Source organism: Monopterus albus, unplaced genomic scaffold (genome assembly GCF_001952655.1).
Source record: "Monopterus albus unplaced genomic scaffold, M_albus_1.0 scaffold26.1, whole genome shotgun sequence".
Lineage (NCBI taxonomy): Eukaryota > Metazoa > Chordata > Actinopteri > Synbranchiformes > Synbranchidae > Monopterus > Monopterus albus.
The window spans coordinates 855,136-878,189 of record NW_018127906.1 but is presented as its reverse complement, the minus strand read 5'-3'; the positions used below and the strand labels follow the sequence as shown (position 1 = coordinate 878,189).

The window sequence follows — 23,054 nt, the reverse complement described above, 5'->3', positions numbered from 1 at the left end:
TGGACTGTTGACCCCAAATACTTAAACTCCTGCACCTTCTTGACCTCAGCCCCCTGTAACCTCACTGTTCCACTTCCCTCCCTCTCGTTCATACACACTCAAAGCCGATCCTTGATGTAGCCCCACCTCCACCTTGAACTCCTCTGTCTGACCTACAGCACATCTCACTACTGTTGTACTCCTCTCATACATATCCTGAACTACTCTGACGTACTTCTCTGCCACTCCTGACATCCTCATACAGTACCATAGCTCCTCTCTCGGCACTCTGTCGTACGCTTTCTCTAAATCCACAAAGACACAATGCAGCTCCTCTCGACCATCTCTATACTTCTCCATTAACAATTACAATATTCACCTCTTCCCCCCTTCTTTCCCTCTCATTTTCCTTTCATCAGCTCTTCAAAATACTCCTTCCATCTCTGCACCATGTAATACAGATGTGAATAATGTGTGTGCAGTGCAATAGAGCTGGACTCTGATTTGCTGCTGCTGCTGATGGACCTGGTCTTCAGACTCCTGATGGGTGGAGAGCTGGGATTAGCTCACTTGCTACGCTCCAACATCCTGGCCAAGATGGAACAGAGGTGGCAGCTCATTAGTTCTCCACAGTCACTCCGCCCCCTCTCAGCCAGGGGTGTGGCTGCTAGGTAACCTGTTTAACCTGATTAGATGGAGGCACCACATGTTGGGCTGTCATTGGTCACCTTCTGATTGTCACCTGTCTCGCCACTTGTCCTTTAGACCAGGAACTCTTCTGGACTTCAGGAGTCAAGATTTAGCTGAACAGCTGACTCTGCTGGATGCTGAGCTCTTCTATAAGATCGAGGTACAAACTTTTCATTTCACCTGGCTCACCCCTCTGTCTCTCTCACCTTCTCTCACCTGTTTGGCTTGCCTGTCTATCTCTCACCCGTCTGTTTCTTACTGGTCTGTCTTATCCGTCTGTCTCTCACCTGTTTGGTTTGTCTGTCTGTCTCTCACCTGTCTAGCTTCCTGAGGTGCTGCTGTGGTCTAAAGAGCAGAATGAGGAGAAGAGCCCTAACCTCACAGAATTCACTCAACATTTCAACAACGTCTCCTTCTGGTAAAACACTGACTTAGCCCACTGATACATACCACTGTTACCACTCTGCTTCTGTCTACAGATATGATCCAATCTAGTCAGTGAATCATTTTATTTTCAGGCTTAAACTCCATTTAGATGATGTTTATTTTTTTAGGGGATATTAGGTGATTCTAATATTATTGCTAGTCAGTAATTTTCATCTTGCTCTGTGTGTTTGCTGAACATCTGACAGTTACAGGTGGTATTTTAGATGTAGTGAGCTACATGTGTTGTTGTTATTGTTGCTGTTAAAATGTCCTAAATGATGAACAGAGGTTTCATGACTGACTGACAGGGGGACACTGATGTTTATCCAGTCTGAACAGAGCTTCAGTCAGTTTCTTAAAACATTACTGAACAGTTTTTTGAAGTGATGAGTAACAAGACATCAGCTTACATGCATGTGTGTTGTGTGTGTGTGTTTAGGGTTCGTTCAGTCATCATCCTTCAGGACAAACCTCAGGACAGAGAGAAACTACTGCTCAAGTTCCTGAAAATCATGAAGGTGAATGCAAAGGTGGAGGGCAGGCCTGGGTGGCCTTCCCATGCGATCAAGCTCAATTTACACCATGTTGACAGAAGCAGCATTAATCAGTCAGCTTGTTATGGAGTTGTATACAATCAGTGGACACAGCCAGTGACTCTATATATTTGTGTTATTCCCCACCAACCCCATCCAGCGACCAGCAGCACCAGTGAATGTGGTGTCCTTACTGTGATGTGTGTGAGTCCAGACCCTGGTCCAGCTTATTGCTCTGTGCCGTAGACCTCCACTGTTGTTCACAAGCTCTTAGCCCCCCCCCCCCTCGTGACCTGTCTGTTTCCAACACCCCGCTCCACCATGTTGTTCTGTGCAGCGAGGAGCTGGTGGAGGAACCAGAGCAGAGACTAGTGATTCTGTACACAGTGATGCCATTCTCAGCTCTGTGCCGTAGACCTCCACTGTTGTTCACAAGCTCTTTGGAGTGTTTGGAGCTGTTTGTTGAAAGAGTTGTTGTTCATTAAGGACATTAGGGACTTAACATTTGTCTCTGTCCCTGCAGCACCTGCGGAAACTGAACAACTTTAACTCGTACCTGTCCATCCTGTCAGCACTGGACTCTGCCCCCCTTCGACGCCTGGACTGGCAAAAAAACACAGCTGAGGTCAGTGTCAACAACAATATCTTTAATGACCTTAATCACTTCACAATAATACATGTGTGTTTGTGTGTTCTCAGGCTCTGGAGGAGTACAGCTCTCTGATTGACAGCTCGTCATCATTCAGAACATACAGAGCAGCTCTGTCTGAAGTGGAACCTCCCTGTATACCCTACCTGTAGGTCACTACCCTGTATACCCACTATACAGTATACACCCTACCTGTAGGTCAATACCGTGTATTAAAGTTCTATCATCGTACATTCATCAACTAAGTAGTACCCATCTGGTCTATCCACCCTACAGCAGTGGTCCTCATGTTACTTCTTAGTCAGAATGGTGGTCCTTGGGTCATGATTAGTTGAAAACTCCTCCACTACTGTTTACCTGTCTCTCTCTTTGACCTGCCTATCTGTTCAGGGGTTTAATTCTTCAGGACTTGACCTTTGTCCACCTGGGTAACCCTGACACCTTAATGACATCACAGGGTTCCAATGTCAACTTCTCTAAACGTTGGCAGCAGTTCAACATCCTGGACACTCTGAGGAGCTACCAGCAAGTGTCAGTTACCTGCATGCAGTACTATTCTTACTCTTATAATTAGTTGTATTACTGGCTTTCTTAGTACTTACTTTCTAAATGAACACCTGAATTTGTTTCTCTCTGCAGACATTACTCTCTGCAGCCTAATGATGACATCATATCGTTCTTTAATGACTTCAGTGATCACCTGGCAGAGGAAGCATTGTGGGAACTTTCTCTCAGGCTCCGCCCACGAAATGCCCCACGAGCAAATCAGAGATGACAGGTTCAAACTGACTAAACCAGGACATAACCTGGGTTAACCTGTGCTAGCTTGATGTAACATGTTCAGAATATGGAATGAGGTGCTACCCTGAGCTAAACTGGCACCAAACTGGACTAGACTGGTGCTGATATATCAGAGAAAAAAGGACTTGCTGAAAACTTGTTTATAAACAGGGATCATGCCTAAACCATGCCAGTCTGGACTATTCAATATCTGGACCACACTGTGTTTATGCAAACAAGCTAGCCTGATACTAGCTGAGGTTAGCTAGGCGCTAGCTTGGTGTTAGTTAATGTGGCCTAACTTCCAGTCCAGGCAGGTGTTCCTGTATCTGACTTCAGATCTGCACTTGTATCCAAAGCAATAATCCAATAAACATCACTGCTCATGTGTCATCTCACCTTCTGCCATCTAAATGTTCCACTGACTGTATATAAAGATGGACATTGCATCACCTCGTTCCTCCACTATCAAAAGTGAAGCCAAAATACTGTGAACGCTGTAGCAGCCATCTTTCTTTTTGCAACCAGACACTGCGCAGTAGTGACCGAAGTTGAGTGATGGCATCAGACCATCAATCAAAGCTGTCAAAGCATCTGAAATACACCTCTTTTTATATAATCAAATAACTTATTAACAACCACTACACACATCAGCATGAACATTTACACCAAAAAAAAAAACACAAAGGTGACCTCTAGGAAACATATATCTGAGTTGTACTGTGCGTTTTTTGTTTGGCTCATGTCCCATCCACTAACACGGAGGGGGCGGGGTTTATGGCCTATACTGCAGCCAGCCACCAGAGGACGATCGACCGTGACTTCACTTCTGGGGGGTGTCAGCCTGTTTACTGTATATAGGGACAATGATCAGTAATAAGCAAGTGATTTAATGCCAGTTTCAGGGTCCATGGAGCACAGTGAGTAGTGTGTCTGCATCTTCTTGGTTTGTTTGTGAAGTGACACTTAAACCTGAGGAAAGTGCTCCATGTGGAAAAGAAACCTTTGGGAAGGTCGATGTCATAGGGATGTATATCATGAGGCTACATACATTTATTAATTATTAATTTATTCTTTTGTATTGTTTATAGCATAGCTCTCTCCTGAATATCTCTGTGTGGGCACTTGTAAATGAAGGAAAAGGAGAATTTATTTATGATAATATTGAATTTTATATCAATGGTATACCAACATTTATAATGGTATTATTACTGAACAGAATCACAGCCTTGTTATTACTGTAACATTCTATGTAATCAGGACAATGATGCAACAGAGTTTGTGGGCTTCCTGCCCTCTTGCTTAGTCACTGAATTAATAAAAATGCCTAATCAATAAATAAAGCATAAAACTCCCCTGTGTGGTACAGGTTAGTAGTCTAACCTACAGTGACCTGAAACTGCTTAGCTCCCAGAAACCCATACACAAAACACAGATTTTTCATTTGGCTAGCTCTGTGGTTCTCAAAGATGCCTGGTTCAGCTCCAACATAATGAGTTATTTATTCCATTATTCAAAGAAACCTTAATGTCCAGCTGTGGATGCGCATCTGTTTCCGTTTTGTCCCAGCAAACACAAGTCTGAAAAATTAGACACAGGACAAGACTCCCAAAAAAGGTTTTTCCTGCCTTAACTTATGTAACTAGGCTATAATTATTAACTGTATATATGAAACTCTTTAGGCTATTAAATAGATTTTAAAAAGTTTTTTTCACTTAGTTTTTCAAAAATTTACTTGAGTGCAAAATTTGGCTACAGCAACACAAAAGGTCAAGCCCTTTCAAGGGGTACCTGACAGACAGCACTGTAGGAACACTACAGTGCACCAGAACAGAGAGGGAAAGGAAAATGAATCATCCACTGCAGAATATTAAAACTGTCCTTACAGAATATAGTAGTGACTGTTTTAAACCAGAAAAGAGAGAGAGAGAGCTGGGTGTGGTTTTATAGGTTCCTTTATGAGCCCACTGGTGAGTGTGTGCCCTGGGTCATTCAGCTCTTCATAAAATCCATTTATGGCTCTGACCCAAGGTTCTACCCATTGACTGCTTCCTAGAGATCTCAGAGCCCTGCTGGGTTTCAATTCAGTTTTATTTGCATAGCTACAATTCACAAGAAAAATCATCTCAAATTATCTCAAAAATCATTACATAGAGGCCCAAGTACAATAACTTTGATTTTATCAGAGTTTAGAAGTAAGAAGTTACAGGTCATCCAGGCCTTTATGTCTTTAAGACATGCTTGAAGTTTGACTGATCTGATTCATCTGGGCTCATAAATAAATATAACTGAGTATCATCTGCATAACAATGGAAATTTATGCTGTGCTTCCTGATAATATTGCCTAAAGGCAGCATGTATAAAGTGAAGAGGATTGGGCCTAACACAGAGCCCTGTGGAACGCCGTGACTAACTTCAGTTTGTGTTGAAGATTCATCATTAACATGAACAATTTGAAATCTTTCTGATAAGTAAGATTTGAACCAACTTAGTGCAGTTTCTTTAATCCCAATAACATGTTCAAGTCTCTGCAGTAAGATGCTGTGATCAATGGTGTCAAAAGCAGCACTGAGATCTAAGAGGACAAGTATGGAGACAAGTCCTTGACTTTTTGAGTTGAGGTTTAATTACTGCAACTTTAAAAGCCTGTGGAACATAACCTGTTAATAGAGAGAGGTTAATCAGATCTAGTATGGATGTGTTGATTAGGGGAAAGACGTCTTTGAGCAGCCTGGTCGGGATGGGGTCCAGGAGACATGTTGATGATTTAGATGAAGCAATTGTTGAGGTCAACTCAGAAAGATCTATGGGAGAGAAGTAGTCCAAGTATAAATGAGGTCTCACAGATGTTTCTAAAGCCACTGTAGCAGATGGTCTGTCAGAATTGTGGGAAGGATCTTTTTCAAGGAGATCAGAAATGCATTTTGGCCCCACTCAGTGATTTATGAAATGTGAAAAGAAAGGTGGGGATTAAAATTAAACACCAGAACCAAACAATGTTACAATTCGATAAAACAATAAAACATTTTCAATTTTCAGATGTTAAATTATTTTTAAACTAAAACTTACCGGAAGAAAGCAACTGCTTACTCTGTGGTAACAGTTACCTCGGATGTAACAGGATGGTGCGGGTGCAGCAGGTCCGAGCGGATCCACGCCAGAGGGGGTTAATCAAACACGGCCACTACAAACAGCCACCGGCAGACAAGCCGGAGAAGAGCTGAGTAATCGGGTGGTGACGTGGAACACAAACAGAAGGTGGCGGTGATGCGACATTAACCCTCGCGTGTCAACAGTTTTAAGACCTCAGAAGACGAAGAAGGAAGAAGAGGAAGAAAAAAAAGAACAAGAAAAGCTGCTGCCTACTGGAGGAGGGGAACTGACAGGTTTACCGACATATAGTCGATGTCAGGTGAGCTTCCGCATAGTTAGCATTAATGTAGCGGGATTTGTGATAGCTACAGGCTAACGGGTAGCTCCAGTTTGTGTGAGCATCAGCCGATGTTCGACTAAAACGGTTGTTCCCATTGTTTCGCTGCAGGTTTAAAGCCGCGAGGCTTCATTCGTGTGCAATTCAGTTTTAATGTAGGTCAATGTCTTGTTGTGTCAGTGAGACCCACCTGTGCGGCAGGTAACACAGTTTAAACATGAATAGACAGACGAGTTACAGCATATTTGAATGAAAACAAACAATTGTATTTTCTGTTTCTAAAAGTATTTTATTTATTTGATTGTCTTTTCTTGCCACTCAGACACATGCCCAGGATTTTTTTAAACCACAGTTAACCCACCGTGTTGTGTGTAATAGTTCAGTAAAGAAAACGAAATGAAATTTTGTCTGTTAATGTTTGTGAGTAGGAATTCTCACACAAAAGAACACACTGATACTTTGAGCAGGGTGTCGGTGATGCTGCAGCTCCCCCTGGTGGTGACGGCCCAGGTGGACCTAGTCCTGGTGCTGGTCTCCTTGCTGGCCTTTTGGACCAGACTGAACCACCTCAGCTACCCCAGTGCTGTGGTGTGAGTGTGTTAGTTTCTTACACCCAGGCATCCTCCATGCATTTACAGCAAACTACAGTATATTTTCTATAGTTGTAAGACCTCTGGTCTATTCAGGAGCTCTGACATCTGGTGTGTGTGTGTGTGTGTGTGTGTGTGTGTGTGTGTGTGTAGGTTTGATGAGGTGTATTACGGTCAGTTTGTGTCTCTCTACATGAAGAGAGTTTTCTTCGTTGATGACAGTGGACCACCGCTTGGTCACATGATCCTGGCCCTCGGAGGTCAGTTACCGTGGCGGTTACATCTTACTCAGCTTATATAGTTTGTCCCATTTGTCACTGTATATAATTCATCAGTGTGTGTGTGTGCCTGTGTGTGTTGCAGCCTACCTGGGAGGATTTGATGGGAACTTTGTGTGGAATAGAATCGGAGCAGGTAGGAACATCTGTTTAATCCTTTCCACCAGTGATGCTGGTACTGGGACCAGACTGGATCTGGTTTTAAAATGTTAAGGTCACCAAGTGTGGAACATGTTTCTCCCCAAAGAAACCATTTGGCTAAAATGGATAGTACTACATTGTTGTACTTCATGTCTACTGTGTCACATGTAGCAGAGCTGCAGCTCAGAACTTTAAAACAGGTCCAACGGCATCAGTGTCTCCGGCTCGTTATTATGAGGTGGTTTTCATCAGGCTGCTCCCTCTGCCCCGGTGACAAGGCAGAGGGAGCAGAGAGGCAGACTGTTTCTAAATCCTCCCAGATGTTACTGATCCACAGATCAGTGGTGGAAATTTTAAAAATTTGCCTCAAGCTTTATAGGTTAAACCAGTTTGTGTCCAGTCTACACTGGCTTACAACCACTATAACACTGTGGATGTGTGTGTTGTACAGAGTATCCCAGCAGTGTCAGCGTATGGAGTCTGCGGCTGCTGCCAGCTCTGTGTGGAGCTCTCTGTGTCCCTCTGGTTTACCTGTTGACTCTGGAGCTGCAGTTCTCTCACCTGTCAGCTCTGGGAGCTGCATTGCTGCTGCTGCTGGGTGAGCAACAACACGCAGGAGGCCCCCTGTTAGCATAACGACAGGGCTCAGTGTTCATCAGGGATAGAGACTAATATTTATAAGAACTGGCTCCATGGACCACCAAGCCCCTGAATTTGGTGGCACAAATGTAATCATTTGTAGAAAGAATGCAGAAAAGGCAACTTAGCACAGCCTTCCTTAACTGGGACACTTCAATATATGAAAAGACATTAACAGAATGAAAATGTGACTGTTTGTTTAAACTGAAAATCTTTTAATTTGTAAACATACATATATTCTGTCTCTAAGTTCAGTCTCTCTTTTGCAGCTCCCCATTCCGCCACCTCATACCTGCTCTCTTTTGCCCCCCTCTCTCCCAGCATCATTTCCACGTCAGTCCTGTGTACACCGCAGTGCATCACATAGTTACATGTTATATTCTAGCCACTGAAACTCCTACTTCCATTCCCTCCTACATTTGCCATTTATTCATAGTCCACCTTATGTGTTTCTGGTTCTTCTGTAGCGATTGTGGTAGAAGTTTGATTAGACTTAGTAAACTCATACTTCATCAGCCTCGACATAATGGCAGCGAATCGGCAACAAGTAACCTTATGCTGCATTTCCACTATGGGAACGTAGCGAGCGGTACACCCTGTCCCTTAACCATCATTGAGCGTAACCCCCTCATGTTCCTGGCACTTGATTTTAGTATGGCCTCCTGAGGGGGGCTGACATTTAGCTCCCAGAATGCACCTCCAAAGTGGGCGCACCATAGTGGAAACAAAGAGAGAACCTGTGAGGAGCGTCACTCAGCGCAACACATTTGGGTGGGTTCCTAATGGAAAAGATGAAACAGGGTGTTAATGTTGGTAAATGGTCTTATACTTGTATAGCGCCTTTCTACGCTTTTACAGCACACTCAAAGCACTTTCACATTATTAGTCCATTCACCCAATCGCACTGTCAAGCACTCATGCATTCACACACTGGTGACATCACCAGGAGCAACTGGGGGTTCAGTGTCTTGCTCAAGAACACATCGACATGTTGACTGGAGAAGCCGGGAATTGAACCGCTAATCCTCAAGTTAGGAAATGGCCCGCTCTACCTCCTGAGCCACAGCCGCCCCCAGTTGGGTTGGCAAAGTGCAGGGGGGTCTGAGACATGTAGTCTCATCCTAACTAGACATCTAATAAATCTTGGTGGCCACAGTGGGCCACCTGCTGGGGTTGTATGATGACCACACAGTAACATTTGGTGACCACAGGCCATGGTTAATGTCAAACCCTGGGTCAGGTATGAATCTGGGCTTGAGGGTCACCTGTGAAGCCAAGCTCCACACCGTGTGGCTGATTCAGTATTTTTGTTTGTTGTTTACCAGACAACTCTCTGATCGTCCAGTCACGTTTCATGTTGCTGGAGTCTGTTCTCATCTTCTTCATGTTGTTGGCCTTCTTCTCATACCTGCGCTTCCACAATGCTCCCAACAGGTGAGAGCAGCCTTTACTGTCTGACCTCTGTGACAGGAAGCTGGCTTTGACACTTGAAGTTTCACGAAAGCTCTTCTGGTCTCCTCCTCAGCTCCTGGTTCAGGTACAGCTGGCTGCTTCTCTCTGGAGCCTCGTGTGCTGCAGCCATTGGGTGAGAAACTGACCTCTGACCTGTGGAGATGTGTCAGATTGAGTTGTTTCTTCTTCTGTGGTACACAAACAGTTTTTACATGTGTGTGACACCAGGGTAAAGTACATGGGCGCATTCTCCTACCTGTTGCTGCTGGGCATGGCCTCTCTGCACACCTGGACCCTGATTGGAGACCAAACCCTCAGTCACGTGAGTCCAGATTCACACTGAGTCACTCTGAAATTTCCACATAATCAGTGAGGTTTTAGATTGATCAGTTTGGTTTCAGTCAGGTCTTCAAAAATCCTCCTGCAGAGAGATGGTCTGTCCCAGCTTTATTTTATTGTGCAGGTGATGTGATCAGGTGAGGCAGGTGTGGCTGTTGATTGGTGTATTCAGGAACACTCTGATGTCTGAGATTTACAGCTGGCTGCTGAACACAAAGAGTTCACACTTCACAGCGTTTATGGTGATGCTTATTTTCCAGCAGTAGATATCGGAGTGTCAGACTGTCCTTGAACGCATTCACAAGAAATCAGTACATTATATGAAGTTTGTGTGTGTGTGTGTGTGTGTGTGTGCGCGTGCACATGCATGTGTGCACAGGTGAGTGTGTGTGTGCAGTGTGTGTGCAGAGTTGTGTGTCTGGTGGCGGTTCCTCTCCTGCTCTACGTGTTCTGGTTCTACGTTCACCTGAGTCTCCTGAACCGCAGTGGACCACATGACCAGCTGATGAGCTCCGCCTTCCAGGCCAGTCTGCAGGTACACACCCTCCACACACAGAGATGCACAGTGATGTGCGTATACTGTCCCTGAGGTGGTGCAAGTGGTCATATAGGTGGTTGTACAGCCCCTTAAGAAGATGTAAATGCACAAATCACTTAAAACAACCAGTGAAACAGTATTCCACTACACATTGTGCCTAATGAACCAACAATAAAACATTTCCCATGTACATGTTACCTGTAGTGTCATCCAGCTGGTTCTGTGACCATTTCCCACCATTACAACATTCGACTGCTGCTAATTTAGATAATGGACATTGGGACAAGTGAGTTCTTACAGAGTCTGCATTTTGGAAGTCTGAACCAGAGGGTAAGAGTTCAGACTCGGCGTGAAGACTGTAGGGTGGATCAGATCTAAATGCATTTTTCACTTCTCGTGTAGACACAGAGGAGAGAGGTGTTCTGCGCTGGCAGGAACCTTCACAGCAGTTGTTCCTAGTGGCCACTGAGACACTTGTTGTGGGTCTAGTGGTCATTTTGGAGGATCAGCTGGTCCCTCTGGGAGCTACATGCTGCATTCAATTTACCTGGGAGCTCAGAAGTCAGAAGAAAATGAGAAAAAACTGAGGCTTCTTGGACAACAATATTATAAAACTAGTCCCAAAATTATAAAACTTTGGTCTTGGAAAATAGGCGAACAACAGGCTGAAAGACCACTTCTAAAATACGAAACCCAAGAAATGGTAAGATGCGTCATAAACACTCTTTTGAGATTTACTATAAGGACCTATATACCCAAGTGAACAAACCTGACTCCTTAGTAACTGATCAATTCCTGAATTCTCTGGATCCTCCCTCAATAGGAGAAAATCAGGGAAAGTTGACAATGCAGATGAGCTGGTTCCTGAGTGAAGGCAAACAAACCACCTGGGTCAGATGGTGTCAGTGCAGAATGGTACAAAACATTCAAACCAGAACTGATGCCAGTGCTTCTTAGATGCTTTCACCACACCCTTAAAGAGGGACAAACACCTCAGTCTTGCTCACCTCTAGGATCCTGTCTCAGCTGTGACAAATAACATTGTTTACGCTGCTCAAAGACCCAGGCCCTGTTGATCAAGTGATCGATTGGTTGGCTCTGTGTCTGTCTTCGTCTTCAGGGCGGTCTGTCCAGGATCACTCAGGGGCAGCCACTGGAAGTCGCCTATGGCAGTCAGGTTACTCTAAGAAGCTCTGCCTCTCAGCCTGTTCCCTGCTGGCTCCACTCACACAAAACCAACTACCCAATCAGGTGCTGCAGCTCACACTACCACAGCAGCCAATCAGAAACCTCTCAGGTGGAGTTTAACTAACATGACTTCTGGTTTCCTGTTACTGTGTTCAGGTATGAAAATGGGCATGGCAGCTCCCACCAGCAGCAGGTCACCTGTTATCCCTTCAAAGATGTCAACAACTGGTGGATCATCAAACACCCTGGCAGGTAGGTCACCTCTCTGCCCCAGTGCATGCTCGGAGATGATGTGCCTGTCTCACCTGTGTTTGTGTGTCAGACAGGAGCTGGTGGTCAACAGTCCTCCTCAACCTGTCCGTCATGGCGATGTCATCCAGCTGGTTCATGGTATGACCTCGCGCTACCTAAACAGGTAAACAGATGACTGCTGTGGTGCATTCAAAGACAGTCCAACATGTAAAACAGTGCAGGAGCTTGAGCGTTATGTTGCCTCTGAATGTTTCCAGTTTTTCGAGGTTATGTAGTTGCATGTGGAAGTAAAAATGACTGATAGATTTCTACACACATCTGTAACATTCCTTTGTGTGTGTTTTTTACCTGTGTGTTTCAGCCATGACGTGGCAGCTCCCATGAGTCCTCATGCTCAGGAAGTCTCAGGATACATCGACTTCAATGTCTCCATGCCAGCTCAGAACCTGTGGAGGGTGGTAAGCACAAGATCTGATCTGGTGTTTGTGTTATTAGCAACAGACAGCAAGCTGTAAGTCTGTAGTACTGCAAATACCTGGAGGCCTCAAGCCAGGTTATAATCCTGGTTAATATCAGGGTATGATCCTGTAACCTCTGAAAGTTCACCACATAATACACGAGAGCTCGGTCTGTTACTGGACCTGAGTTGTGAGGACTGTATGTGGGGTTGTGTTGCTAGATCTGTGAGGACATTTTTACACTGTGAAGACATTTTGGCTGCTCCTCATACCTTCCAAGGGCTGTTTGAGTGGTACAAGTTAAGTACACCCCAAACTGTTTCTAGTGCCTACGACCACGATACAGAGTTCTCATACAGTGGGCGAACTGTGTTTTCTGATAGTTTGTCAGTTTGGATTTGAACGTTTATCTAAATCCTCCAGCTCTTGTACCGTGAGGATGTAGACAGGACTCTGAAAATACCTGAAAATTGAGCTGAATACTGGTGCCTATGAGCGAGGCTTCCTCCTCAGCAGAGGCAGTAAACACAGCATACAGACCTGCTGGTGTCTCTGCTCTATTCAGAGCTGAACCAGAGGTTCAGTGGTAACGAAAAGTAACGTCAACATGATAAACAACATGGCTACGGCTACGTGCTGACACTCCTCTCGTAGCAGAGCTGCTAGTTCAGCTCCAGCACAGGTGTCCACCCTGCAACTCTCATAGGGACAGAAACATGTAGAGACTGTCTGAGCTCCACCAGACTCCCCAAGTGTCCAGCAGAGAACAGGAAGGTTGTGGCTGTTACCTCAGATACACCGACTGCTGCACTGGGCATGCTCAGTCTCCCTATGACCTCGACCCTCCATCATTTATTACATGACCTCTGCTGGGAGAGAGGCTGCTAGCTGTGTCTGAGGGTGTAGTTACCCTTAATACCTGATTTTAGGGTTCAGGTGAGAATCAGGTGTAGGGGTAGGATTATGGTTAGGGGTTAGGGCATGCATTTTGTCAGTGACATGAGTTAAGACAAACGTGTGTGTCTTTGTGTTCAGGATGTCACTAACAGAGAGGTGGAGTCAGAAGTGTGGAAGACCATCCTGTCTGAGGTCCGATTAGTTCACATTAACACCTCAGCTGTCCTCAAGGTATTAACCAGAAGTGACCATATGACACACCTGAACTAAGTGACCTTATAAAGACATAGTAATGTGTGTACGTACGCGTGTGTGTGTGTGTGTGTGTGTGTCTGTCTGTGTGTGTGTAGCTGAGCGGTATGTCCCTTCCAGACTGGGGTTTCCATCAGTTGGAGGTTGTAGCAGAGAAACTGTTTAAAGCTCACAGCAGCAGTTTGGGATGGACAGTGGAGGAGCACCGTTATGGAACCAGTACGACCTGACCTCACAGCCCCAACCACAAAGACAGAGTCTGTGTCCAACATCAGACCCGTTCAGTGTGCTACTGAGCCACTTAAACATACTGTATCTATGCCTGGATTATTGTCACTTTCTGTGTCATCCACTCTCAGTAAAAAGCACAGAATCATCTGTGTTTAGTCTAAAATGTGAACTGAAACTACACTGACACCTTCACAGGTTTCTGTTGATTCATATTCACACCTCTCCTGATCACTTGTCTGAAGCTGGTCATTTACCAAATGTCACCAAGCATTTATTATATTTAATGAATACAGATGTTTTACTGTCTGTGTGACAGCGTTTTACAAAACTATGGGAATTTTTGACCTACATATAAAGTGACCTCAAGCTATCCCACAGTGCAGCAGTAAAAGCAGTGAAGAGGTACTAAGAACTGACTCAGGTAGAAATTGTAGAGTCTGGTCTTAATATGACCAGCTGAGCTCTGCTATGAAGATGTCATGTACCCCCGAGGCAGAGTGAGGCAGACTGCTTTTACGTCTTTAGCTTCATCAGCCCTGTGATATGACGCAACACACTCAGTGGTCAGTTTATTAGGAACACCCATGTCTGACTGAATCAGTTTAATCAAACAGTCCTGCAGCAAATCCTCCTCCATGAAGGTAATAATGTTCATTCTGTGTGATCACTGTGGAGGCTGCAGTTTGCGCTGCTGTTCAACTGGAGTGTGTTGCACAGAGAGCTGGTTCTGGTGTTTGTGGTGGATTTAGGAGGGAGGAGGATTTGATGCCAAACTGTTGGGTTAGACTGACTTAGTTGTTGGTAGGTGTACCTAATAAACTGACCACTGAATGTGTGTGTGTGTGTGTGTGTGCAGGTCAGGAGCAGAAGGAGAGGGAGGCGGAGCTTCATTCTCCTACTCACATTGACGTTGACAGAAAAATTTCATTCTGGGCAAAGTTTTTTGAACTTCAGGTATGTAGTTGAACGCATCATCGCTCCGTCAGCCAATCAGATCACACCTTTACCTCTGGATTTGTCACATTACATTTCATTAAAAAGTGCTGCACAGTGTTAATTCCGTTAACGAAATCTATGACAGAAAACGACCTATTCTTCAGGATGAAAACGAAACTAAAACTAAATGTAAACGTTTGATAAGGAGAAATGTTTAACATTTTTCGTCAACGAAATAAAATCGATAATGTGAAAGATGGATGAACAGACATGAGATGACTTAATGACCTGCCGTATCTGTGGAGTCACAAACTGTAGGCCCTCCAGTGAAACAGTTTCCTCTACAGGCCAAAATCTCTGGTTCCGGAGCTGAATTAGCCTCTGGATGTTTCACCACCGTCTTACATTCAGTAACGTCCTGTCTCCGGCGGTAGCGTGTTCTGGCAAAAACAGGTTCATGGATCATATCGACAGTCCAGAGAATTACGCACACAAACCGCTAGAACGCGCTGGGAAACCGCAGCAGCGCAGCACATGGAGCGGCAGGATAACGTGCCATGAACCGCTGTGGACGGTGCTATAATGTTAACACTCCTCTCAGGTCCAGGATTAATGTGGACAGGCGGCCATAAGTCATCTCTACATGGCCGCTGCAGAAACTCACTATTTTAATGTTATCTGACGATTTACAGTCGCCTCTGAACTAACTGAAGGGGATTTTAGTCCAAATGTGAGCGAGTCCGACTTCTGCAGAGCGACACTGTGGAAATAAAACAGTTTCCCACAAACTTCACGACAGATGGGAACAACACGTGTAACCATGGTGACTGTCCACAACCGGGATGAAGAAGATGTACCTGCTGTAAATATTAAAAATGCACTTTATAAATGACTAAAGCACAACTAAAATGGGTTTAGTTTTTATTGACTAAAACTAGACTTAACATTTGACTAAAACCAACATGCCTTTTCCTCAAAAGACAAGCGAGATGAAATTCAGCTGTCAAAACTGGCATTGACACAACAGAAGTTTATAATCGTTTGACTGAACATGGAAGAACAAGTGTAAACCTGGTGAGGAAAGGGATACATTACAGACTGGTGAACAAAATATGCTGAGTAAAGAACACAGAGCTAAAGTTTCCCAGACGCTGTGGTTCTTGGGCAACAAACTAGTTTAATGCTTGTAAACACCTTCACAGACTAAACACGAAGCCTTGTGATTATGATTTTGATGCGAGGGAACTCAGCTCATTATCCACAGCAGCACCTGATGTTGTTTTCCTCTGTAAACAGTGATGTCATATTGTTGCTATAGCAGCGGGCTGATGTCAGGTTGTGATGTCATGACAGTGGAAGATGCTGATGGTGAAACAGAAGGATTCTGAACACAAATACAGCTCCTCCCCCTTAGAGTGGATCACCATGGAAACCAACATCGCATACTGGCTGCACCCATCCACCAATGTAACACACACACACACACACACACACACACGGTGGTGTCTTTCTAGAATTGTCCTCACAATGTGGGCACTGAACAAAATTTGTCCAGCATGTTCTGTCTGTGTTTCAGGCTCAGATCCATCTGATCGGTAACCCAGTGTCATGGGGTGTGGCCACCCTCAGCCTACTGGCCTATCAGCTGCTGGCAGCTGTCTACCTGCTGAGAAGGAGACGGGGCTTAAAAGACATAACTGATGGTACATGTTTCAGGCCTTAGCAGTCAGCTCTGATGTCTCGCTCAGCTCCGACCTTGTGTTGCTGCTTCCCATCCATGTGTGTCAGGGCCATGTACCCGGCTCCGGTGTGAACACCGCTGAGCTCCTAAACTGCCACATGGTCAAAGGTCAAGGTCAAAGTGTTTGTCATATGCCCAGTTAGGAAACGTGTTTCCCTGTACAATGAAATTCTTACTTTGCCGTCCACATGAATGCCACAAAATACAAATGAAATGTAAAGTAGATAAATAACACAAAATCGAAGGCACTTTAAGCAGCAAATGCAGCTGTATGATAAAAATATAAGAATATAATAAGAGAATGTATGCTGCATCGGAGCAGCATGTGCAGCAGTCAACAGTCAATGTGCAATTATGCATGTGCAAACTGAGAATGTAAACAGTACATGACTTATTTCCTGGTAATAAACTCCTCAGCTGTTTAGGAGTGTGATGGCAGAGGGAAAGAAAGAGTTTTTCAGTCTGGAGGTCCTGCATTTCACACTTCTGAACCTCCGGCCAGAGGGTAGGTAGGAAAACAGTCCGTGCTGGGGGTGGGTGGGGTCCTTGAGGATGGAGGCAGCTTTCCTACGCACCCTGCGGTGGTAAATGCTCTGCAGAGAGGGCAGTGGAGTCCTGGTGATCTTCTCCACAGTCTTTACCACTCTCTGCAGGTGCTTGCAGTCCATAGCAGTAGTGCTGCCATACCAGACAGTGATGCAGCTGGTCAAGATGCTCTCAATGATGCAGCTGTAGAAGTTGCTGAGGATCCTAGGCGACATGCCAAACCTCCTCAGGAAGTACAGCCGCCGTTGGGCCTTCTTGACTAGCTGTGTGGTGTTAAGTGTCCAAGTGAGGTCCTCACTGATGTGGATGCCCAGGTCCAGCCCTGTAAACATGATCCAGAGTGTTGTTGCCCCGAGTGGGAATGTTCACATGGGCGAAACCGTCCTGCAGGGTGCCTTCAGTCACACATGCACAGATGTAAGTGAAATGTGAGCCACATATACACAGGAATAACAACCATGTCGTGTGTGTGATGGTCAAATGACCCAGTTTCCTCCCAAACCCCTGGGTTACGATATGTTCCTTCCAGTTTGGACTGATCTGAATTTTGTCCATAAATGTCGAGTGCATGTGAAACGTCCTGGTCTCTCCAATGACCCTGTGTTTATTGTTACCGGTCTGTGAGGGGCCAATGCCGAATGATGCCCACAGCTGTAAGCAAAATAAAATGTATCTTTTGTCTATCAACACATAAGAATGAATTAAATCTAAAGTCAGAATTTCATGGAAGTAAGAATTTAAATTTACAAGAAAACCTTCATCCACATAAACAAAAATAGGGCACTGAGGCGAGTCACAAGGTGAGAACAGAGATGTTTCTCTGCGGGAAGAGTCACCACTCTGATGTGTTTTTGTCTTCTCAGCCTGTGAACCGACATATTTGATGAATGTAATAACTGAATATAAAGGTGTTTCTTTAGTTATGAGGTTCTAAGTCTTGTCTCTTCCTGTGTGATGTGTTGTGTTTTCAGGTGTGTGGAGTCAGTTTGTGTGTCTGGGATGTGTGTGTGTCGGTGGTTGGTTGGTGAACTTTGTTCCATTTCTGCTGATGGAGAAAACTCCTGCCTGCTCTGTGTTACCTGTACGTTCTGAGCCCCGCCCTGCTGGAGCACACACATACTCACCTGCTCAGGTAAACACACACTTGCAGTATAGATATGCAGCAGCACCAAATTCATGTTGATTAACTCACAAATTAGTTCATTCAACTTGATATTACTACTGGTCACAGGTAAACCTGTAGCCCAGCAGGCAGAGCAGAGTAACAGTCTTAAGTGTTCACATGGTTTCTGTGAAGTGCTTTAAGATCTGGGTTCCAGGTGCTCTGGGGTTTTTACTGCAGCAGAGCAGGAAGTCATGCTAATGTACAGATGTGAATTAGTGAAAAGGTGTTGATAAAATTTTGTTTGACATGTATACACTGTTTCTGTCTGTCTGCAGCAGTGTGACACATCGGCAAGCGTTGTGCATGTGTGTGTTGGCCGGGTTGTTGTCGGTCTTCCTGTCCTATCGAAACTTCTGCCCTTTGACATACGGCAGCCCTGAGCTCTCAGCCAATCAGCTGCAAGGACTGAAGTGGAGAGACTCCTGGGACATCCTGTACCGCCTCCGATAGCGTCACAAAGAGAGAGACAGGTGACTGTGTGACAGGGTGTGTTTTCCTCATCATAAATTATTTTTGTGGAAGTGATCGAAGGCTAAATGTGTGCCAAGTTTTATATGGACATTGACTGAACAGAATCTAAATCTGTGTCCTGGTCTCCATGCGGAGCTGCAGTGGAGACAGACACCTTTGGAATAGATTCTTGTGGCCTGGCTAACTTGCACATAAGGGCTTTAGATAAATGTGTTTGAGCACAGAGCGGAGCCTCTCACACTGAAACACATTAGAGAGAGGTTGTGTTCAGTGTGATGGCAATAAAGGCCTATTTACGTGGTCTTACAGACACCTGACTATTGGACTTAAAAAATAATGGGAAGCGAGTAGAAACAAAAATATCATGAACAGGAAAACATGGTTCTTTTATTTTGACATTTTCTAAACTTGAACACATTTTCAGATGAACACCGGTTGTTGATTCATATTAAAGCTGAGTTGGTGTCAGACTGTGGTCTCAGCAGGGCAGTGAGAACTACAGTGAAGTGGGTACAGAGGCTCCGCTGTGTTGTAGTCCTGAACCAGGACAGTCACACCCTGTCACAGATCATACAAAGTGTAAAAGAAGTATGTTGAACCCACACACTGAGCAGGAGGCAAAAACGAGAAAAGTAGTTATTCTGAGAGAGGACAAGTTCTACATTTAAAGCTGGTACATATCACTGTTGCTGACTTGGATTTTGCCAATAAAACAGTTTGTTGATTTTCTATTCATGCATTTCGCCTCTCATCCAAAAGTCGTCTTCATTTATGAGTACGACATATTGGAACATGAAAATTATGGTCTGTTTGTCATCTGTTCCTTCAGTATTTCCAGTTAGTCTGAAAGATATAAAATGTACAGAAGCAGAAACCAGACTTTAGAAAACTGCTGCTTGTTCACAATTTTTATCATGAACTCAGAAATCAAATCAAGAAGAAGACTGAAATTGGAAACAATCAAATGTTAGGTGTGTTATTATTTTGAATAGTGTTAATACTTTTCTGCTTGTGGCTGACAGCAGTAGTTTGATCTTTAAGGATTTTGTCTTAAAATTTTCCTGTAACACGTCAAATATCCAGGTTGGTTTCTGACCATTGTAAGCATTTTTGTAATTAGAAAAGTATTAGAAAAGTATTTATCTAGTTTAAAAGTATGTTTATACAGTTCAATGTTTTGTGCTATGATGAACATGTTGTGAAGATACAGAGCAGCTAAATAAAATACTAACAGAAAACGAGTGTGTAGCCCACTTTGGTTTTATACAGAATTGTTGCGTTTTATTTTTTAATACAGGGTGATTTTTACACAATAATGTAAACATATTTAAAGCAATAACCGGATAGTCGAAGCAATCTTAAATCAAACATTGCATTGCGCATTTTCCATTAACGCAATAAAGTACAAATGTTTCGGCGGAACGAAAATGGCTGGACAACCGGAAGTGAGCTCGGGCGAAGCAAATAACGAGCGGACAGAGCAGTACTCTTAGTGTTTGTGAGTTTGTTATAGCGAACCACAGACAGCTTGATCAGCTAACAGACAGTAAAATAAAAGTCCTTTTTGTTTTTTTTTCGGGAAGTTTTAACTCGAATCTCGAGCTGAGGGTGAAACATCGCAGGAGAAAAATTCTTGTCGCACAGCCTGCTGGGTAGTATGTTAACGATAGAGCTACGTTGATTGGAGGTCATCGGCACGTGGAGATAGGAAATAAAGATATTAAAGTCAAAATAAAGACAAAGAGCATATTTAGCAAAGAGACGGACACCGGGGTCGAGACGGAAGTCGCTGACGGTCAGAAAATAATCAAAATCGGTTTGTAAGCTTGTTACTTGATCAATTCTTCAAACTGCTACAGCGTACTGCTCAGTTTAATATCAGTTTAATATTACTCTGGTTGTAGTAATCTACTGTTGCATCACGTCTGTACTGGAGCTGGGCTATGCTCAAAGAGTACTGAGTGGGTTTATGAAGGCACATCATCAGAATCAGCTTTATTGGCCAGGTGTGTTGGACAAACGAGGAATTTTACTCTGGTATAGTGGCTCTCAATGCGTATGTACATGGCCTTATGGGTAAGTAACCAATATAAGGCTGAGAACAGAAGTAAAGAAATAATGTGCAATCAAGCAAATGAATGTGTCTTAGGGGTAAAAAATAAAGTACTATATACACACAGTCTGGATTCGACAGATCGATATGTACAAGGTATATATTTACAGGTGTTGCACTGAGGGTTATTGTCCAGTCATACTGTCGTTGGTTAAGTGTTCATCAGGGTGACAGCCTGGGGGAAGAAACTGTTCCTGTGCCTGGTTGTCTTGGTGCACAGTGACCGGTAACGCTGCCCAGAGGGGAGGAGTTCAAACAGATTGTGTCCGCGCTGTGAGGGGTGTGCAGTGATCCTCTCCGCCCTCCTTTTGCTCCGTGAGGTGTACAGGTCCTCCATGGAGGGCAGGCTCACACCAATGACCTTTTCTGCAGTCCTGACTGTCCGCTGAAGTCTGTACTTGTCCTGTTTGGTTGCTGAGCCAAACCAGACAGTGATGGAGGTGCAGAGAACAGACTGGATGATTCCTCTGTAGAACTGTATCAGCAGCTCCTAGGGCAGGGCGGACTTCCTGAGCTGGTGCAGGAAATTCATCGTCTGCTGTGGCTTCTTGGTGATGGTCCTGATGTTGGATGTCCACTTCAGGTCCTGGGAGATAGTGGAGCCCAGGAACCTATAGGACTTTACTGCTGACCATGTGTTAAACCATGTTTTTCCAGTAAGGCAGACCTTTCTTCAAACTTGGTTTAATTAATCCAGGCTGGGCCATAAACCGGATAACCTGCCCAGATGCACACTCACCTGTATGGATGAGTGGACTCTGGTGACACTGTTGGATAATCTTTAGCACTGCAGTGGTAGTGGGGGATGGTGTTGTACTGGACTGCATTATATTCAGGGGGGTTCCTAATATTCTGATCACATTGTATAAATGCGGACTGTTCACACCATTGGAAATGGTGAAAACTGTGAGCTCAGTGTAAATAATGGTAAAAGTAATTTTACGTATCAATGGAAACAAGAGAAAAATGATGAAATGAAAAATGATCCCTCAGCACCGCTGGTGCTCTTAAAGGAGGAAAATATATCAGAGACATGGAAACAGCCTACCCTTGTCCTTGAGTGGGATGTGGTAGGAAAAAAAATGTAAGCACTCAGACGATGGTTGATAATAAAATGCCTTCAGTAAATTTGGGCTACCACATCAAAAATACATTGTCACACCTGTCCTCCCCAGGTTGTCTCTTTGAATGTTTAAATTGGGTTTGTTTCTGCCACATCCCACTCATGGACAGGAGTAGTTTTTTTTCCATGTTCTTGATATTAAAAAAACGCACGATGTCAGCTTTTAAAGACAGACTGAACTGAATTAGTCCAGTCCACAGACCTGTTTGGCTCTCTCTGTTTCCACAGACATGTCTCTCTCTCTGTCAGCAAAGAGAGACAGGATCCAGCAACAGGTGGAGGAACTGGAACAGAGTCTGTCTGTAACACACACTGAACTGGAGTTGCTGAGCAGCGAGACAGGTACCAGTCTCTTTCTCTATTGGTCCCTCTCTTGACCGGTCTGTCTTTCTCTCTACCTGTCTGTTTACCCCTCTCTTTACCTACCTGTCTCTGTCTCTTTCTAGCCACCTCTGTCTCTCTCTCTTACCTGGCTGTCTCTAACAATGTTGTTGTGTGTCTTTGGTCAGATGATGATGATGACACTGAGGAAGAGGCGGGACAGGTAAGGACTTATAACACAGATTATGAACACACCAAAAACATGCCTTGGTTTCCATGGTGACATGTCTGAATAGAAGTACAGACCTCAGTGAGTCCAGATCAGACCTGCCTGACTTCAACAGTCACAGTAACATAAAGACAGGTCAGGCTGGACTGTGGTACTTTAGTGAGTATCATTACCACAGTATTTCAGCAGACATTCTTATGGTAGGTACCATGTTGGTGCAGCAGTACACTGCTGCTGTACTGTAGTGTTGTACAGGTGGTAGTAGAGTAGTGATGCTTTGGAGGAACACACAGAAGCTTTTGCACTGAGTGAGATCTGTGTGTGTCCAGGCTGCAGCAGGTCTGTTGGCTCAGAGAGACAAGATCCAGAAAGAGATCCAGAACCTGGAGACTGTCCTGGGACCACACAGTCCAGTCTGTGTGTCAGGTACTTGTCTGTCTGTCTGTCTGTCACAGTGGTTCCCCTTGTGAAACAGCTGTAGCCTTTTCAGCTAAATGCTTTCAGGTAACAGCTTCAATAAGAGTGATGGAAAATACAGTGGGTACGGAAAGTATTCAGACCCCCTTAAATTTTTCACTCTTTGTTATATTGCAACCATATGCTAAAATCATTTAAGTTCTTTTTTTTTCCTCATTAATGTACACACAGCACCCCATATTGACAGAAA

At 44.3% G+C, this 23,054-nt stretch overlaps 3 protein-coding genes across 7 annotated transcripts in view; all 3 read left to right on the top strand.

The window, feature by feature from the left end:
- The window catches only part of rapgef1a (Rap guanine nucleotide exchange factor (GEF) 1a), a 13,878-nt gene extending 10,433 nt beyond the window's left edge, over positions 1-3,445 (top strand). For both annotated transcript variants that reach the window (XM_020595298.1, XM_020595297.1), the window contains exons 14-21: positions 462-650; positions 745-829; positions 993-1,087; positions 1,535-1,613; positions 2,152-2,253; positions 2,328-2,425; positions 2,668-2,808; positions 2,917-3,445. In XM_020595298.1, the coding sequence (XP_020450954.1) occupies positions 462-650; positions 745-829; positions 993-1,087; positions 1,535-1,613; positions 2,152-2,253; positions 2,328-2,425; positions 2,668-2,808; positions 2,917-3,052 (925 nt within the window). In that variant the 3' untranslated portion in view covers positions 3,053-3,445. The remainder of the gene's footprint in view (positions 1-461; positions 651-744; positions 830-992; positions 1,088-1,534; positions 1,614-2,151; positions 2,254-2,327; positions 2,426-2,667; positions 2,809-2,916) is intronic.
- Positions 3,446-6,478: 3,033 nt separating this feature from the next.
- pomt1 (protein-O-mannosyltransferase 1) lies at positions 6,479-19,837 on the top strand. Its single transcript, XM_020595019.1, is given in 21 exon segments — positions 6,479-6,688; positions 6,955-7,077; positions 7,231-7,337; positions 7,441-7,491; positions 7,948-8,094; positions 9,461-9,569; positions 9,661-9,720; positions 9,816-9,909; positions 10,306-10,461; positions 11,585-11,715; positions 11,809-11,904; positions 11,975-12,067; positions 12,266-12,362; positions 13,398-13,490; positions 13,610-13,730; positions 14,599-14,696; positions 16,032-16,145; positions 16,255-16,381; positions 17,937-18,024; positions 18,026-18,097; positions 18,406-19,837. Coding segments are annotated over 21 exon segments (2,190 nt in total). The 5' UTR covers positions 6,479-6,650; the 3' UTR covers positions 18,581-19,837.
- Positions 18,517-23,054, top strand: part of snapc4 (small nuclear RNA activating complex, polypeptide 4) — a 28,675-nt gene continuing 24,137 nt past the window's right edge. Inside the window, exons 1-4 of one of the 4 annotated variants that reach the window (XM_020595017.1) lie at positions 18,517-18,600; positions 22,066-22,179; positions 22,347-22,381; positions 22,717-22,813. In XM_020595017.1, coding sequence (XP_020450673.1) covers positions 22,068-22,179; positions 22,347-22,381; positions 22,717-22,813 — 244 coding nt within the window. In that variant the 5' untranslated portion in view covers positions 18,517-18,600; positions 22,066-22,067. Of the gene's footprint in view, positions 18,601-20,021; positions 20,418-20,441; positions 20,608-22,065; positions 22,180-22,346; positions 22,382-22,716; positions 22,814-23,054 lie in introns of those variants that run through there. The other 3 variants (XM_020595016.1, XM_020595018.1, XM_020595015.1) reach the window with 3 other exon arrangements.